Source organism: Colossoma macropomum, unplaced genomic scaffold (assembly GCF_904425465.1).
Source record: "Colossoma macropomum unplaced genomic scaffold, Colossoma_macropomum, whole genome shotgun sequence".
NCBI lineage: Eukaryota > Metazoa > Chordata > Actinopteri > Characiformes > Serrasalmidae > Colossoma > Colossoma macropomum.
In genome coordinates, this window is record NW_023494808.1 from 21,390,230 (window position 1) to 21,409,800 (window position 19,571).

At 37.8% G+C, this 19,571-nt stretch overlaps 1 protein-coding gene across 1 annotated transcript in view; it reads right to left on the reverse strand.

The window, feature by feature from the left end:
* sorcs3 (sortilin related VPS10 domain containing receptor 3) overlaps positions 1 to 19,571 on the reverse strand; it is a 366,544-nt gene that overhangs the window by 86,178 nt on the left and 260,795 nt on the right. The window contains exons 6-9 of the mRNA XM_036557300.1: positions 19,373 to 19,437; positions 14,607 to 14,725; positions 7,861 to 7,950; positions 6,006 to 6,185 (exon numbers count right to left, since the gene is read on the reverse strand). Coding sequence (XP_036413193.1) covers positions 6,006 to 6,185; positions 7,861 to 7,950; positions 14,607 to 14,725; positions 19,373 to 19,437 — 454 coding nt within the window. The remainder of the gene's footprint in view (positions 1 to 6,005; positions 6,186 to 7,860; positions 7,951 to 14,606; positions 14,726 to 19,372; positions 19,438 to 19,571) is intronic.

Below are 19,571 nucleotides of genomic sequence, written 5' to 3' on the forward strand. Positions count from 1 at the left end.
CCTCCAAAAAGAGCTCGAACTACCCTCCTCCCTCACATCTCCACACTACCATTACCTGTTGCCTCTTCTTCTAATTACGCCTCCTAATTGCAGTGCACCACTTTCAACATCACAGATATAAAAAAAAATGTGAAGGTGGCAACACAGCTGCATCAATTTTGGAATATTAGAATCAATTACAAGCCATTATAAGCAGATTCAATAATGCAGGGGTCATCAGTTCTGGTCAGAGATGGATTCCTGCATACTTTGTTAGCCCCCTTTTACCCTGTTCTTCAGTGGTCAGGACCCCCATGGATCCTCACAGAGCAGGTACTATTTGGGTGGTGGATCATTCTCAGCACTGCAGTAACACTGATGTGGTGGTGGTGGTGTGTTAGTGTGTGTTGCGCTGGTCTGAGTGGATCACCAATGATCAATGATCCACCACCCAAATAGTACCTGCTCTGTGAGGGTCCATGGGGGTCCTGACCACTGAAGAATGGGGTAAAAGAGGGCTAACAAAGTATGCAGAGAAACAGATGGACTACAGTCTGTAATAATTGTAGAAATATAAAGTGCAACAATATAGTTAGTGGAGCTAAAAATGTACAATGAGCATAGAAACAAGGAGGTGGTCATAATGTTATGCCTGATTGGTGTGTGTGTGTGTGTGTGTGTATGTATGTGTATATATATATACACTAATGTGGCTTTTATATATATATATATATAGATATATATATATATATTATATATATATATATATATATACATACAGTGTATGTTTAAAAGTTCTGAATCATACCAAAAAAATCATAATTGTGGAACAATTTGAGGTACCATGATTCACTGAATCATTTCCTACGTTGAACTGAATCATTATGATGTCACAGATTTATGCCCCTAGCTGACATCAGGCTATTGGTTTCATTCACTGAACTGCACTAAATCTGTGCTAACCAAGGTTTTCACAATGTTTCACCACTGGAGGCCCCAGAATTGAGTCCAAACTTAGCAGCATTGAGTCATGACAGTGGAGCCGGACAACCCGTTTTTGAAATCACTCCACAGCGGAGGAGGAGCACAAGGAGCGACCAGGGTCCGCCTGGATAAGTGGCACTAATGGGCCACGCATTTGACAGTGTGGCACTGGCGCCGGCGGTTGGGACGGACGCGGCTAATGAGGGGCCCCCTCCTCTGCTGGCTGCCCACGTCAATCACAGTAGTGATTATTTATCGCCTCCGTCCCTCCACTCTGTGCTTCTCGAGAAGGACAGATGGGTGAAGCTTGGTACTGGGTTGCGGCATATCCGTCGCTGTCGAGAAACTGTGTTTCCACATTAAAAAAATAGTGTTCTCTGCATCACGCTGTGTTCACTAAGAGTGTTGGATTTCCATGTTCAGTGAGTGAGGCTCCAACAAGAGGAAAAGCATGAAGATGCTAACCAAAAATAGTCATGTTCTACATTCCACAAGTCACAAAGACTCCGGAACAATCACTCTGACACATGTCTCTTTTGGCTATGCTACCAGAATATTTCACAAAAAATGTAAGGTGGCTAATAACAAATGAAAGCTGTTTGAGGCCTTATAAGAACTTCTATACTTAAAAAAGAATTTGCCAAAGGGGGTTCTTTAGAAAGGTGCTAAGTGTGTATACTTCCCTAAAGAACCTCTCAAAGCATGGTTCTTTAAAGAATTGTTTTTGTAAATGAGAACTTACACATGATCTTTACAAATTAAAGGTTTTAGAACTGTACATCCAAGCCAAGAACCTTTTAGGAAGGCTTTGTAAAAGCATAAGAGTAGGACAGTCAATCAGCCCATAAAGAAAACTTCAAATTTAAGAGCTTTCAAGATTTTGTGTTTAATACAGAGATCATGACAAAATAAATCTTTTATACTGGCTTTTGTGTGCTTGTGCATCAGTAGGCAATGCTCAAGCATTACCAACCAATGAAAACAAGACCAGGGAAGGAAAGTGCAGCTCCAAATCAATTCAAATCAGCCATCATAACTTTCCTAAAATTTGCAGAAAAGCCAAAATAATCAATTCCTCCTGGTCAATATACCAATAAATATGAAAAATGTCAAGTCAGGAATCCCCCAACCTTTTGTCTGAAGTCCCAGCGGAAAAGCCTCCAAGCATTTCCACTAAGCCCTAATGAAGACTGCTGCAGCCTATTAGGGATATGGATACGCTGCTGATTCACTATTGGCAGGGTGAGCCCTCGTCAGGCCAGTGTTGGCAAAGCGTTGGCACTGTGTGTCACGACTGCTGCTTTAACGGAAACGTCTTGGTCAAAACTTGCTAATTGATTGCTATATTTAGCCCCAGCACGAAGAGCCAAGGATCCATCAATCCTCAAGCTCTTGAATCCGACTTTGGAGCCTGCTGCTAATTTCAGAATGCCCTGCCGTATGCGGCGTTCAATCTTATGCTTAACGCCCACATCTCCATTCCCAGAGGGATGGGAGCTGTTAAAGGAGATTTGAGCCATAGCAAACTTAAGTGGGAAGAAATTCGGTGATGAAAAAAAGGAGCTTTAAATCTGACTGTTAGCACTCCAACTGTCATTGCAGTTTGTCTAATTTACACCCAATTGAGGATAGCAAGGAGACGTAGTAGCATTGATCAGAGAGACTAATGGTGAAAGGGACTGATCAGCACTTGAAAAGACTAGGAGGCAGAGAGTGAGGACAATGCTTTCATTGTATTCTCCTGCTTCTCCAGCTATTGAACTGAGCGTCCTCCTTCTCTGAAGTAAGAATCTGAAGTCTCTCTTCACTCTTTCAGGCTATTACCACCTTCTAAAGCAAAGCACACTCACTAAAAGAAGTAGCGGTTGGTCCAAGCTCCATTAATGCAGTTGATGAATGTGGGGACAAATCTTTTCAGTCTATACATAAAAGCTGACTTTAAATTGAGGTCAGTTTAAGCAATTAAGCTGATGCAATTTGAAGCTCATGTGGATGAATGTGAATCTATGAACATTCACTTTTGCCAGTTCTGGTAATTTATACCAACTAATTTTACAAGAATCAGCAGACTCTGTGATAAAAACGTCATCTTTCATTTCAATTAATAGACCGCTATTTAACCAAGACTCATTGGGTCAGATGCTAAGCCTTTGGTACCATGTATCACTTGCAAAAATGATGTATTCTCCATGATTGTTGTGTATAAAACTGGCACATAAGTACAAAAGCAGTTAATGCAAAAACTCAAAATGCATTTCTATCATTTGAGCAAGGATTGCATAGTATTTTTAAGGCTTGTGCAGAAAATTATTACATATTCTATTTCAGTTACTAAAGTTTTGAGAACTTATGGTGGCCAGTTTTATATGAAATTTTCTCTCTTTGCAAATGATTAATTTCCAATGACTCACACACAAGCTAATTGAGTCCTAAGACCTGCTGAGCATGAGCAAGTCCATACCCCGCTACGCACACTCCAAACACATTCATACGTGCTTTGAAAAGTCTGTAAATTTGGCCATAAGCCATAAGATATGGACCATCCTGTACCTGCTGCCTCCATCTCCTGGGCCTTGTCCTAGGATAGCTGTAGCCCCCCCCCACCCCACCATGGTGAACATCAGTGTTACCTCACACTTAAGCTCGACAGTACCAGATGATTGGTATCTCCATCCCAGCATGTCCTCTCACATAATCCAGTTCCCAGGCTGCAAATCAATTCACCTTCTCACTCACCGCCTTACTTTCATTCGCGTTCGCGATGGGGTGGACATAATAGCTGTTGTAGCGACTTTCAGACCCTGCTGTGCATTCCGATAAGGACGGAAAAATAATGAGCCACCTAGCGTGTAGTGCAGGACCTGTGTGGGCATATGGGTGCGCAGTAGAGCTACACAATAGACAGCATTGTTTGTTAGTTGTTATTGCAATATTGGCTTTCCAATAGTGATATTGCAGAGGGCTACAATATGCAAATGAGCATCTATCCTATCAGAATACAATAGCTGTAAATAACTTAGGTCAAAATAATGAATGCAAGTCTTTCACAGCATTATATCAAAGGTTTGCAGTTTTGTCTTTATATATAGTAGTATTCTGATAGTCTACTGATTGTTTTGACAATTAGTCAAGCAATCAGATTTTTTAAAAATGGGTCAAAGAATAAAAAAAGACATGACTCAGAGTCTTCCAAATATTCTATATACTTCGTCAGAATAGGTCTCATTAGAATTACTAGTAGGAGAATTTAAAATATCCATTTTCCAGGGGGAAGCCAAGGGGTAGCCAGGGGTGGCCCCTCTGGCCACCCCAGTTAAATAAAATGAGACAGTCAGCCTGCACCTTTTTCTCTCAAAATGAATAGCTCCCTTTTTGATGAGTTTTCAGTGCGCAGTATGCCATGGTGTAAAACGTGTGTAAACTTAAAATTGTGCCTGGAAGGTAGTACATCTGTAATTTTACAAAATGGCTTTAAAACAACAGCCTGGTTGCACTCATGCCCCGTTTTTTTGCTTGTGCTTTCAGTTGACGTCATATGGCAGCATCAGCACTGACTTCAGAACACTCAGGCTGTGTCCCAAACCGCATACTACAGCTCTAAATAGATTGTAAAAAATAGTGTGCCACCATTAGAAGTGCATTCATTAGTGTAGTATATAAAGCACAGAAGTACATGGTTCGAGAAGAAGCCTGGTTAGCTTACATTTCACTAAATGTCCCCATTATAGAAGCAATGTCGTATGATACTCATATCAAGACGACGTTTTGAGTGTAAGTTTATCAAAAACCGATGAAGCTTTGTGGTGTTTTAAGTTAGAGTTGTACTGAAGTGTCACCTGGCGAGCTACCTGAATTCCTACTAAACACCCTGACCACTGTGGTTACATGTGGCTTCCCATTCGCCAATGTCTCATTTGAATTTTCAGTTCCACCTTAAATGGTGCAGCAGTTACATTCTGCCACCTGTACAAATGCCCACAACTGCTACATGATTAAAGGTGGAACAAAAAATTAGTTTGATTTGTTGAAGAAGGAGCCAGGTTCAGCTTCGTCGCGGTGACTATAGTCATTCTGAGTCGAAAGAAATTTTTCTCAGTAATCCGAAATCTTAGATTGCAATCAAATTCCGACCTGCGCCAGAAAATAAAATATTCAAAACAAAAAGAAAAAAAAAAAAAGAAAAAAAGCCAGCTGCCGTTTATGTTGCCATGGTTACAGTCACCGTGCATCCTCAGGCACACCAGTCAAGTGGAGCTTTTACAGCTTTTAGCTCCATCTAGATATGTTTTCAGATATGACTTTAGTTAGTAATCATCAACTCACATAGATCTAAGATTATTGATAACTAGATGGAAAAAATGAAGGTATAGTGCATAGTTTTCTGTTTCTAAGTTGAGTAATAAGTGGCCCAGCTAGCAATGGAATCATAACATTATATTTTATCCACACAGCCCTGGGTAGGTTATCTAGGGCTTTCAGTCTTGCGGGGCCAGATTTGATCTCTTAACAGGAACATCTGGGGACAACCGTAGCAAGCTCTGGGCTCACTATGGGTGGGAATGTAGACTTATTATGGCGGAAACAAACTGAGTGTGAAATTTCTAAACCAAGCTAAAGCCTTATGAAATCAGAGTGTGAAGTAGGGGGAGATGGTGTGCCTGTCAGCTGATGGACAACAAGCTTGTCATCAGCCCATGAATGTTACATAAGTTAAAATGGCTGAAAAGTCCTTCCCCCATAAAAGATTCTAAATTAGTATTAGTATTTCGTGTATTTACGTCTTACAAGGACAAAACAACTGCCTTAGCTAACAATAGTGTTTCACTGGCTAGCTTGTTTTGCTTGTGTTACCTACTGCTCTGGAGGTGAAAAGAGCACAGACTAATGTAATTCAGGGGTGTTTTTTGGAGGGGGGCGGTCCACAATCCAGCACCAAAAGTTTCACATGTTGTCTTCAGATGTGTATTCTCAACAGGAGATCACAAGACTAGGGGGCTAGTGCCTAATGAAGTCATGAGGCGATGAAATAAAGAAGTGCCTACCTCATACAAGTCGATCATGCTGTTGCCCCCCAGACCTCGTGTGGTTTTGACATTTTCCAAGGCCAGGGTGAAGTAGATGCCACGCGGGTCAGAAATGTACAAGTTGTAGGTGTCGTTCTGGTTCCACTCCTGCACTGCTGCAAAGACCTGACCCTGATCCGTGCTGAGAATGTGCATGTCCTGCACAGAAGGCAGAGAGAACGAAGGAAAAGGAAGGAGAGACAAAGACAGAGAAAGAGACAGAGATCATTAGCAAGGTATCCTGCTAGGACTCAGCAGGCATTCACTATAGGAGTCCAGTTGATTAACATAAAGCTTTGTCTAGCATGTGTTTTAATGGACATCCAACTGACCGCGAGAAGCTCACAGACCCAGAATGGGAAAGGAAAGATAATTTGCCACTTGCTAGAGTGAGTGTTAAAATGCAGAGCACGTATATATTGGTGCACATATGTACAGCAACAGTGATGATTTCAAAATTAGTGCAGCAAAGTCAGCAGATTCAATCTGGAAAGTTAGAATTAATTATAATAATATTCCAAACTTTATGCTTTGTTTTTGTCTATATTCCACTATAATACAAACCGTTCCATCACATTTGTATATTCAGTCTGTTTTTAGATTGAATTGTGATGAAATATGACATTTTGTGATGCATTGAACTGTTTCCTAAGAATTGCAATTAAAATTATTCATTGGCTGTGACCAAAATGAATGCCTTCTCCATTGTGTAGTTCGTTGCTATTTAGTTTACTAAAAAGTGATGAAGCACATAAATTAATAAATGAATTCAGACACCTTTTCATCATCAGCTTACATTGATTCACCAGAGGCATAAACAAACCAGCATTACTTTGCTTGAATGAGGCTAAAGTTGGCTCTTTATTTACAGCCATATACATAAGCATAAGGTTTTGAGAATGCTCAGCTACACATTTAATTCTTGGTCCATGATTGCACTATTCTATGATACTGTGCAAAAGTCAGAGACCACCCTTTTGTTTATTTAATTTCTATTTAAAATGGCCATCCATTAAGGGCAGGATACATTTCTGAGGAGATTAGATATAAGATAGTCCACCTGCAAAGTCAAAAGAGAAGTGGAGTTCTAAAGATATTTAAAAGATATAGGGGAAGATATAGAGGAAATGGGACCCCTAACAATTGTGCAAGACCTGGTAGACCACCAAACCTGTCACCATCAGATAAAAAGCACTTAAAGCTTCATCGTTGAGAGAGAGGAGAAAATCAACCACCACTTTTGCTTCAGATCTGAAAAAACAGGTGTTTCTCTCCATCTTTCCACTGTGAGAAGACAACTCAACACAATGAGTCTGAAAGGATGTCCAGCAAACCCCAATATCACTGAATGTATTCATGTGTTCATTGAATGTGGGACTGCTTGGATGGTCAGAAGCAGAAAATGCAACCAACTTCTAAGACTGAACTTTAGAGGTGTGGAAAATATTACCTGCAGATTTCTTTGAAGGCACTAAAGGCAGGTCTTCTGAAAAGAATGGTAGATGCAATGTGTTTTCTGCTTTGTCCTGATGCTGATCAATAAATAACTTGTCCTTAATGGCCATTAACTTAATTGACATGAAAATGAAATAAATGAACATGTGATCTCTGACTTTTTCACAGTACTGTACAATAGTTTTCATTAGTGTTTTCCAATTTGGTGAGCAGCAGGCAGTGAACTCACAAGGGCAACTGACCCTAACATAACATTAACATAACATTCCTCTGTCTATTGCTTAGTAACCAGAAACTCACAATGTACTCTGTTACACATTCAACTGATGTAGTGATTGACACAGAAGTTTCCCATTCATGACCCATATTGTTTCCTTACTTTAGGCAGAGAGTATTTGGGTATTTTGATGCGCGCAAAAGGTTCCCTCTGGTAAGACACATAGTAAGAGGCCCGGCCAGCCATGGTGACCTATGGGAGAGAAGAGACAGACAAAATAAATCAATCATTCGATCTCTCTCCTCTCTTACCTTATCTGAAAGAGTAGAGACTTCATACTCAACAATGTAAGCTTTATCAGTGCACGACTGCAACAAGGAATATGTACCGGAGCACACATGGCTGTCTGTGAAACTTCTGTAGTGCATTATTAATAATTAATTCACATATTTAACGATTTATCATTATTATTTTTTAATCCTAATGCTTCAGTTTTTGTGGGATTCCTTCAACAGCCTATCTCTTTATACTTATATAGGATAATATATACACAATACAACAAATAAAGATGACTTTTAGTATAGTTGTTAGCATAGTTGCAAATACAAGCCTAATAATTAAAAAAAAGGTTGTTTAACTACAGGCTTATTATTCAGTTATTACCATTATTCAAACTAATATGTAAATTATGTCGTTAAGACAAAGAGGAAATAAATTTGGGCCCATATAGAGACCCTTAGAGATGTACCGATAAAGAATTTATTGTCAGATAATCATAATTGATATTTAACATCTTTCTGTGACTGATAGTGCAACCACTGTTTTTACAAAACCAACTCCAAAATATTGGGACAGTAGAAAAATTACAAAGAAAAACAGAAAACAATGGTTGGACTCCAGGCTTTTATTTTATTGTTCTGTTTTAAGACATTATGTTATGAAACGGCATGAATATGTACCCTTTTCTTCTTCCGGAAAATGTATTTAAGGTTCAAATGGGACCTTAAAACCACTGTTGTACCTTTGAGGGTACATTTTCGCTGTTTGTACCTTGATGAATGAAAAATGTACCTGCACAGAACCTTTATTACTAACATTGTACTAGTGAGTATAAGGGTGAATATATAAGCAGCTGCTATATTGTGTACCTTTACCTTACAGTTAAGGGGTTAAGACTACACCCTCAACACCCTCAACAACGGCTCATCACAACACAGCAAACCAAGGGATTCTATTCCACACCAGGAGCCTGACATTTTTTCAAAACAATCTGTACAGGGGAACCTCCTGGCTGGCTCTTCAAATATTCTGATGGTCTCTGATCTGTCCAAGCTCTTTGCACAGGAGAGAGCCTATGATAAATGTGGTGGACAGATCGATAATGTCAGGTGAAATCTTTAGTTTTCTATAGCAGCACCTCTGGCCTTCCTCTCATTACAGGGGGCAAAGGGTGGAAAACATGGGCTTGTTCGTTGGTGAATTCACTGCATGGAGAAACCTGTCAAACTGTTTTCATGGCAGAGCTATGCTAAAGCTAGCTCAGTCCAGTGTCTGTAATTCATTCCGACCCCTCCATCTCTTCATATTTTCAAATGAGTCAAATTTCTACCCAACAAGCTGCGGGTTGAACTGAAAGTTTAAAATGAACTTGTGATTATGTGACAGAACTGATTAGCGCTCTTAGCAAGAGCACTAACAGCACACAATTCAGTGAACGAGAGAGAGGGGGGGGGTGGCAGGGGCAGGAAACTACGAGCTTACTCTAACAGCATGCCTTCCAAAATGGTCTTTCATGCAATAGTTGAAGGAAGTAAAAAAGGAGATCAATGGCTTTCGGAAGCCGGTAAATTTCAAGAGAAATTGGGGCGATCGATTTTTTTTTTTTTTTTTTTCCTCTATCTCTCTCTCTCTTTTGAATCCTTTCATCTGCAATCTGGTGCAATAAAACGTCAAGGCCAGGCATCCGGGTCATATTGGAAATGTTTGTGCACTTAAGTGAAACACTTTCAGGCTGTGAAAGTGTAGAACCGTGTGTTCCGACTCTCTATATAGTCTTAAACAACAAAGGTGCCAAAAAGCGTTATATATTCTCCATAGAAGAACCATTTTTGGTTCCCTACAAGAGACATGTGAGTATGAAGAACCTTTTTAATTTTGAAAGAATGTACGGTGACACTTTATTTTGAGTGGACCTTTTAGATGAAATAAACACTCAACAGACTCTCAGTAATAAAAAACACATGAGGGTTAGGATTAGGTTTCAGGTTGAGGTTAGGGTTAGGATTAGGGCCAGGGTTAGGTTTTGGGTAACGCTGGGTAAGGTTAGGTGTTGCATAATGGAAGTAACATAGTACCAATACATCTACTTAATGTAAGTAATGTATCAACAGTACATGAAGATATTTAATTCAATGTATTCAGATGCTTCACTACGGCTACTTCACTGATATGTTGTTGATGTGTTACTGATAATCTGTTAAGAGTTTATTAATCATCTACAAAGGAGCACTCCAAATAAAGTGTTACCGGTTCTTCACACTCACATGTGCCTTTATGGTTCATTAGGGAATTCAAAGTCTATATCATCGCTCAAAAAACTTTTTTTTTTTATTTTTATGAACATAAAAGAAAGACTTTGGTTTCCTGTGCATCATCTTGATTGAGTGGCTTCAGCTGACATATTTGAAGAACCATCCACTGAAAAGTTTTTGGAAAACCAAAAATAGTTCTTTAAAAAAACCTTTTTGGGCAACTTTAACCAAGAAATATCACAATGGATCTATGCAAGCTGATTAGTGACATTCTTGCAAATATTATTTTTTTCTTTTTTTGTCAGGAGTGTTTTGGGATTTAGTACAAAATGATATTTTGATATGCAAATGAAATGTTTTCTACATAAATATGCATGCATTTGCATATAAAAAGCAAAGCAAGACAATGGGCTGGCCTTTGGAATATGTTAGAATTAAAATGTTTATTTCATTGTGAAGACACTCCAGTGAAAGGATTTTACAGAACAGATTATTGAAATTCCATTGTTTTATTGTTTTATTAAGAAAACACTATGCACTGCTTTTATAAAATACTTTTTAGTCATTCTGTATTACAAATTCTAGCATAAATCCAGCTTTGAGCAATATATTATGAAATCCTTCAGAAAAGTGTGAAGAATGAATGTAAAGTTTCATGCTTTGCAGAATGCTGACATTCTAGAAGCTTAGCTTTTGGTTCTGAATGCACAGAAAAGCTGACTTTAAGAATCTTGGTTTTAATAATTAGCCTCAGCACTGTATAAGCCAGCAAGAACTCACAAAGCATGCAGCATTTGTGTGCATGTTGTCATTAGACATATTTGGATATTCTGGTTAGACTTTACAAGAAACAAGCAGTGATATATGACACAACATGGTTGCGTCTGTTGTGGGCAGAGCTAGGCCTTCATTAAAGCTGATAACCTTGGGGAAATACAGTTAGGTGCAAGTGGACGCTAACTGACTAAACATGCATTTCTATTGCGTTTATTACACGTGTTATAGATGCAACTCATCCAAAATTCTGAAATGACCAATGCTGCCATGTCTGCCTGTAGTGCCTTGCCTTAAACAAAGATGCACAGATATGTAGCTCAAGACTGAAAACTACAACTTGCAAAGGAATCTTCAGAGAGAAGTTGAGGTAAAATATCGCCAGCAGTGAACGACCCAAATAATTGCCCCTGTATCCCCGGCTTGAATTTAAATCGCATGCATCCTCATTTGCACAATGTCACAGTAAATCAAGCTCAGGCAAAAGAGGGGAAATTAAAACATCCCAAAAAATTGTATTACATTACTTTCAAATTCAGCCCATTACCATTTCAGATTCACTCCGGCACAAACGATGATTAATCTGCTGCATTGGTCAGCCCTGAATAGACACACATACACTTACACACACCTACACACTCTGAATTCTCCACCCCGGCTCCTTGCCTCCAATAGTCAAGGCCTCAGGTACTTCAGCAGTCTGAATAAATCCAGACTAACATGCTTTGTGTGTATCAAGCTGGATATCTTTATGCATTATGCAATATGTATTTAGGTTAACCAATATACAGTCATATTTCTGCCATTTGTCAGCACAAATCAACAACACAGATCTTACCCTACCCATAACATCTGTCCTCCCTCATGATCATATTTGCATCCTACATCTGTTTCCTCTGTTTACTTGTGTTCCCATTAAAGCTGCAGAATACATTAGTTTTTGTAATACTGATATCAGAGAAGGCTACAATATGCAAATGAGCACTCTAACCAATCATATATTTTTGTGCACTGTGAGCGTCCTGGCAAATCATAGTTCCAGGTAAGCCTTCCATGAGTCAAGATGCTCATGTAATCTGACCAAAGTTAATTAATTAGGTCAAAATTAACGCAGGCCAATCTTCCATACAGTCACATTACAGATTCATCAGTGTGCTTTTAATATATTGCATGGTATACCACAATCACAATGTGAAGTGATATAAATCACAATACTAGTCTTTTGTCTACATCAGTCAGTAGTTGTCATTGTATTTCTGTTAATCCTTTAAAGAAAACACAAAAAAGCAGCTATATCTGCCATTTAATCTACACTTCTCCTCTAATGATGTGATACCCCAATGCTGTTGTTGCATTTATCTGTAAGGACACACAGTGAAGGAAACTGCAGGCTGATGCTGACATGAAATATTTTTGATGTGCGTGTCTGCTGATACCGATGTTAATACATAAATACGTAAAAATATTGGGTCTCACTTTATTTGGACAGTCTACTATAGTCCCCTATAGATAATCTACAGATGTTCAGATTGCTAACAGAATGTCTGTTTTTTGTTGACTCTAAACAGGGGTTAGAGTTTGGATTTGGACCAGGGTTAGGGTTGGATTTGGGTTTGGGGCTGAGGTTAAGGTTAGGGTTAGGATTAGAACCAGGTTTAGAGTTAAAGACAGTTATGATCAATTTAGTAGATATTTAGTTTAATGTAACTTGAAAATAAATTAAAATTATTGAAATTATGACTGTCTATAAATATAACCTTTATTTCTGTAGGGTTACAAATGCAGTAATGTAAACAAAAAGCAGATATTTTAGTACAGTAACCCAGCGTCACCTAAATATTCTGTTTTTCCGAAGTACCATAGAAAAATCATCAAATATCTGTCTGAAATATCAGTCAAATCTAAACATGTGTCTGATATTGATCATTTTGGTTGATTTTTAAGCAATTATCTGCCAATACTAGTATTCCAATATCACTATTCTTTTTTTAATGACATATAAAAACTTGATATAACAAAGGTGAAAATAAATAGATTTTTATAGTCACAAACTACCTTTTAGAGCAACAAAAAACAAAACAAAAATAAAAACGCATGAATGAGAACAATAGTTGTTTATTGTTGCTCTGATTAAGCAAACCGATAATAAACTCTTACTGATCTCTGTATTAGGTTGCACACTCACTCAGGAACTATCAAAATGCATCCAACAATAAAGTCAGCATTGTGCTTTTTTAATATAGTGATAGAAAGCACAGTAGCTCATACAAAGCTCAAATTCCGCACGCTGATCCATTTTGCTATGGCCAACATTGACCTTCGCCATGACCACCATGTGTCCTAACCCCTCTGGAAAAAGAATTTAATGAGTTAAACCAGCGTTCCTGGTGAGACGTTTGGTTTGGTAGAGTTAATTGATTCATTTCCTTTATGATGTCTGTTACTTAATCAGCCAGTTTCCCAAACATGGATTAAGCTTTGCCTTGAACTAAATTGGCAGTGCCAATAGTGAATCTATTCCAATTTACAAACCCATGTCTTAAGCACAGCTTCAACACATTGCCACAAATGATCTTTAAATAGTAAAGAAAGTAAGGTGTCCATTCTACAGAAGCATTGTCTTGGCAAAACTTTTCCAAGCTACTAAATTCCAGTACATAAACTTTTCCCTTGGTAATGTTCTCAAAGGCTGGCTTCTGTTTGGAAAACTATTAAATGAAATTGATCAAAAGAAACTTTTTTGGGCTATAAATCCCATAGCTTTCCTTTATGGGAGTAGTACTATTAAAAATAAAGGTGTCAGAAAGAGTTCTTTGGGGTGATGACACTGTAGAATCACTTTCAAATGATGGTTCTTTAAAGAACCACCTATATAGATGAGATGTTATTAAAGTTTAAAGAAACTCCACCTAACGTAAATGTTCTATACCACATCAAAGCCAAGAACCACTGAGAATTTAATTTTTATACATAATGTATGAATATATGGCTAAAGAGAATCTGCATTTAAAATGGTTGTATAATCTGCATCTAAACAGATGGAGACAAGATATTAGAAACGTTAACTAAACAGAAAGCAATATGGAGCCATATGAAACTATGACGAAATCAGCAGCAATATGGAATTACAAAACCATAACTAAGCAATCAGCAATATAAAGGCATGACTAAGCAGTCAGCAGTGTGGGACCATATGAAACCATGACTAAGCAGCTATTTTTATCTGCAGTTTGGGATGATAATAAAAACACAACTCTGGCTTCTGCAGGCCCTTTTGATCCTTTAGCGTAGAGATGAAGAGTGCGGACAACATGTTTCTATCTTAAATGCACGTTAGCTTTATTCACGCAAAAAATCCAGTGCACTTCAAATCACAGGGAAAAACCTCATTAATACACAGACCGTATTTACACATACCCTAATTAACCATAATAAATTCCACCACTGAAGACATGCGTGCTTGTGCACTGACGCATTTGAAACATATGTAAATTCTTGATTTGCGCTGCATGCAACACTAAACATATGGACCACTCATATGGACACCAAACCTCAGCAGCGTATCTCGCAAAGCAAACAACATGTGAGCTTATTTGTTCCTACCTGAATAACAATGTAGTCGTCCTGAACCACCAGCGAGTTGGTTTCAATGTAGCTGGGAAATGGAAATGTCCTGCTGGATTCTGAACAAGCCTGGGCCCTGCACGTCATATACTGACATTCTGTGGGAAGCCAAGTGGAAACATACAAACAGATGTTAGTGCAGCATGTGCACCACAATAGCAACACACGACATGCACCACCACAGGGTATTCAGTGTATTTCTAGATGTTTTATTCAGTGTTTCAAATGTCTTGTGGACAACAGGAAGTGGTGATAAATGATAAATAATACTGTTGCTACTGAAGAAAAAGTTTTAAATTATAATGCAGGTTAATGCAACAGGATTTTTTTTCCAAGTGATTTTGGACCTTTACTGTTGGTGCATTCATCATGAAATTTTAACCCAATGCTAAGGATAACTCGAGTTTCCAAATTATGCAAAAAAAGTAAAAAAAAAAAATATGTTGCCGATGTGCTATATCTGTTATGTGTCTCAGGATTTGATCACAATCTGGAATACAAGACATTCTGATTCTCGATGCTCAACAGATTTTTTATTCATTTTTGAACCACCTACAGCTCTGTTTTTCATCCTGGAAACATCTACAATTTCTTTAGCTTTACAGTATCCTAGATTTCTAGTAATTGAACTAGCATATTAGATCTCATACGTTTATCTGCAACTAAATTGATTTTATTGTATATTGTTGAAATACTGTTAATCATTGATTCCAACCTTTTACACAGTAGTGTACCTTACTGTACTTTATAAAACAGATCTGAATTGGTTGGGACGCATTCGAAGCCGTTGTAAAATCCACAATATACGCACACCTATGACCACCTCACAACAACTGAACTCTGTATTACTGCATCACGACACAAAAAAAACCCTTGTGGTATTAATGGAATAGTCTTTGACTCTCGCGTTGCTCGGATGGGCCACCGAGTGTAGTAAGAACCCGTTTTTGTTTAAACTGAGGTGCCGGCGACTTATGTTCTTAACTAGAACTGCGTTAGTCAGCTAGCTAACAGGCTAAAAGATAGCAAACAGCCTAAACAACTCCATCATTAATATTACAGACTTGAATTAAAGTATTTACGGTATGATTAACTGTAAAAATGACAGTATAAACTTCTAAAAATGTCACTTGAATGGACAACATGCTTCAAATGTCTGTGTTTCAGTCAGAAGTAGCATCAAACCCAGGCTGAATCCCAAACGGCTCCGTATTCCCTAAATAGTGTGCTAGCTATGAAACTTTAGAAATTCTAGCCTTTACAGCCAAATAGTGCATCATTTATCGAGTATGGATGTGTCTGAGTCCCAAATGACTATCTTAACTATATTATTCACTGTTGGGGTGCAACATCCAGTATTTAAATTCCTATGTAGTGCACTATGTAGGGAGCAGGGAGCCATTTGAGATTCAGCCACAGCATGAGAAGAGGAGCGCCGCTGGATTGGTGCTAAATAAGACTCGCAGTGGTAATTTGGTGACTAAAAAGTACTTATAAAGCGAAAGATTTTGCATTAAACAGTGCTGTATTATCAAATGTTCATTGTTATAGCACAAAAAGTTAAAAAATTAATGAAATGAAATATACTGCAATGGGTGACCGAATGTTGTTTATGTTGATTATTATTAACAATAACTTAAATTATTTTCTGAAAATGTGTGTATTTCACGTCGGCAGCTGTTTTATAAAAGCATTGGGGCGCTTGAGGCCGTGCGTCACTGCAATTTTATCACAGGGAAGGGAGTCCGCTTTGTGTTGTCCCTAACAACTCCCTTCCCATGATAAAATCGCAGTAACGCATGGCCTCTCGCGGCTTATTGCTTTATTATTGGAATACTGCTGATCATTGATTCCAAACATTAACACAGTAGTGTACCTTACTGTACTGTAAGTCCAAGAAAGTTCATGCCTAATTCAGGAACTTATGAAGAAGCTAATAATTAGCCAGTAGGTTGAATTGGGGTTGTAAGAGCAAAGAAAGCACTAAAGTGTGCAGGGCATTGATTCTCCAGTGCTGGGATAGGGAATCGCTACTTTAATGTGCTGTAAATAGAAACCACTCTAAACCCTTCGGAGTCACAGTTACTGCTGGTGATAAAGCATGCTGTAATTTGAACAGCGAACATAGTGGAGGTTCTAAACTTATAACTGATCGCATTTTTAAGGAGGTGTTTTATTATAATTTGAAGTTGATGTAACAATTCATAGCAGCATGCTATCAACAGACCCTTTTTTAAATAAATGAGTAAACACTGAAATTGATACACATGTATTTTCATAAGCTGTACTACTATAATTCATCTGTAACAGTGAATACACTAGTTACATTGTTGTTGCATGTGTTGTTAATGTGTAACTGCGCAGTTATTACAGTTACAATGAAAAGTGGGACCTAGGTCATTTTAAAGCTTAGTAGTATTTAAAGAAAAAATCTGTATCAGATCTGTATCTGTGTGAATATCAGCAGATATTAAAAGGTTTGTTTTATATTGGAAAAGATAAAGTGCCATCATGTAACCTCTAGTAATTAATAAGAAGAGTAAATTAAAAAAGAAAGAACAAAAATAAACATTCTCCCCCTCTATAAAGGAAAGGAAAGGATCCACTGTACACTTCATGTAGAAAACACTTTATTCCATCCAAAACCCTGCCTTTCTCTATAAGCTTCTTTACCGATCCTGCTCTATTCAACTCTACAGTCAGGTTAACGTATGGAGGGCCTTGAGTGATAATGACATCTAGAGTTATGAGGTTGACATTAAACAGGTGGGATGAGGGGGCTTGCAGGCCCGGGCTGGTATTAATAAGCGATCACGCACTGCATTTATCATCAAGGTAATCCAGTCTACAGCCTCAGGGTCCAGCTTTACCCCTCCCTCAACCCCCGGAATCCATCCGCCAGCTTTATTGACTCTCATCCTCTTCCGTAATTGGAAGAGGGGATTGCCACTTTTTCTCCCTTCCTCTAACACCAGGGCGAGAGGGGAAGGGATTGAAGGAAGGGAAAGGTGGGAGAGTGAGATGAAGGACAGAAAGACAGAGAGAGAGAGAAGTTAGAGAAAAAGAGTTTCCAAGGTTGGAGTGAAGTTCTGTGGGATGGAAAAAAGAAAAGCAGGTGAGGGGCAGGTCAGGGAGAAGAGAGAGAAAAAGTATGAAGGTAATGGGAGGAGAAGAAGAAGCATGGGAAGAGGAGATGGCAGAGTGCTATTAAAGACATTAAGGGAGAGAGATGGAAGAGGCGGCTGTGGTAAATACAGGTGATGCTCCTATATTTCCTTGGCTTGAGCACAGAAACGTTGTTATTCTGTTAAAAATGAAATTCAAATATAAAACATTAAGCTGAGATACTGAAGTACCAAATTGCCAATAACTTGCACTAAAATGTAATTGTCAAAAGTAAAAGCATAGCATTTAATAATGTTTTAATACTGACACTGCCAAAGAAAAACAAGTATCTCCAAGATGATAATGTTACAGGACAGAAGCATTATTTACTTTCAATGTAACTTTCAATGCAATTTTTTTCCCGTTCATCATGAAATGTTCACACAAAGTAAAGGACAGCTGTTGTGCTCAAATAGTGTAGAAAATTACAAGTCAGAAAAAAGGAGATGCGTGTTTTGTTGTTCATTGTTTTACTTTTGACAGTGATGTGTAACAGTTCCTCAGATCTGAAGGTGAATTTGCATATGGGAGGCCTTTTAAACTGAGTCATTTTCTCTCCACAGTAAAAGCTTAAATATGCAGTTAATTAGATCTTAATATAATCATTTTAAATGTGTGAATTATCAAGTTAAGTTTGTGTATCAAAGTATATGTAAAAGTAGGAAAGGAATAGTGAAAGAATTGAGGAAAGCATGAATAAGAATGGAACAGTGAATGAATGGTGACAAATGAACAAAAAGGAATGAAAGAATGAAGGTATTAGCAAATAATTGAATGGATAATTTAATGAAATGAAGAAAGAAAGACATGGCAAATGAATGAATGATAAAGAAAAAGGCAATAGCATAAATGAATGAATGAAAAAAGCAATTAATTAATAAATAAAAGAAAAAAGAAATGAGAGAAAGAATAAAACTTGATGAATGAATGAATGGATGAATGAATGGATGAATGAATGAATGGATGAAAGACAAAGAAAAAAGTAACAAAAATGAAAAAAAAATGAATGAATGCATAAACAAACGAATGAACTGATGAAAAAGAAAGTATAAATGAATAAAAAAAGTTCAAATGATCGCACGAAAGAAAAAAGTAAGAAATTAAAAGAAAAAGAAAAAAGCTATAGCATATATGAATGAATGAAAAAGACAATGAAAGAAACTGTGAATGAATGAATTAATGAATGAATGGATGAAAGAAAAAGTAAAACTAGAAAATGAATGGATTAATGTCAAAAAGACAAAAAAGCAAATGAAAGAAAGAAAAAGACAGGAAGAGCAAATGAATTAATGAATGAGTGAAAGGGAAAGCAAAGAAAACTATTGCCAATAAATGAAAAAGAGCAAATGAATTGTAATATAATTCATTTCATCATGAATAATAGTGAATGAGTGAATTAAATGAATTAAATGAAAAATGAAATAGTACACAAATGAAAGAAAGAATAGAGTAAGAATGGGTGAATGATTGAATGAGAAAATGAATGAATGAATGAATGAATGAATGAACAGACAGACTGTAGTAAGTGCTGAAGGTAACTAAGTCAGTGAGTATACAGCTGTAGAGTAGGTGTTACTCACGGCCATCTGCAGTGTGAGCCTCCATGTGCACCAGATCAGCGTCTCTGTCCAGACCGCTCACTGACCTACACACACACACACACACACACACACACACACACACACACACACTTATACACATCTTATTCCAGCTCTGTTGCTGCAGCCGCAATAAAACTGCACTGCCCCTCTTTATGTGCTGTCATTTCCCCAAATGTCT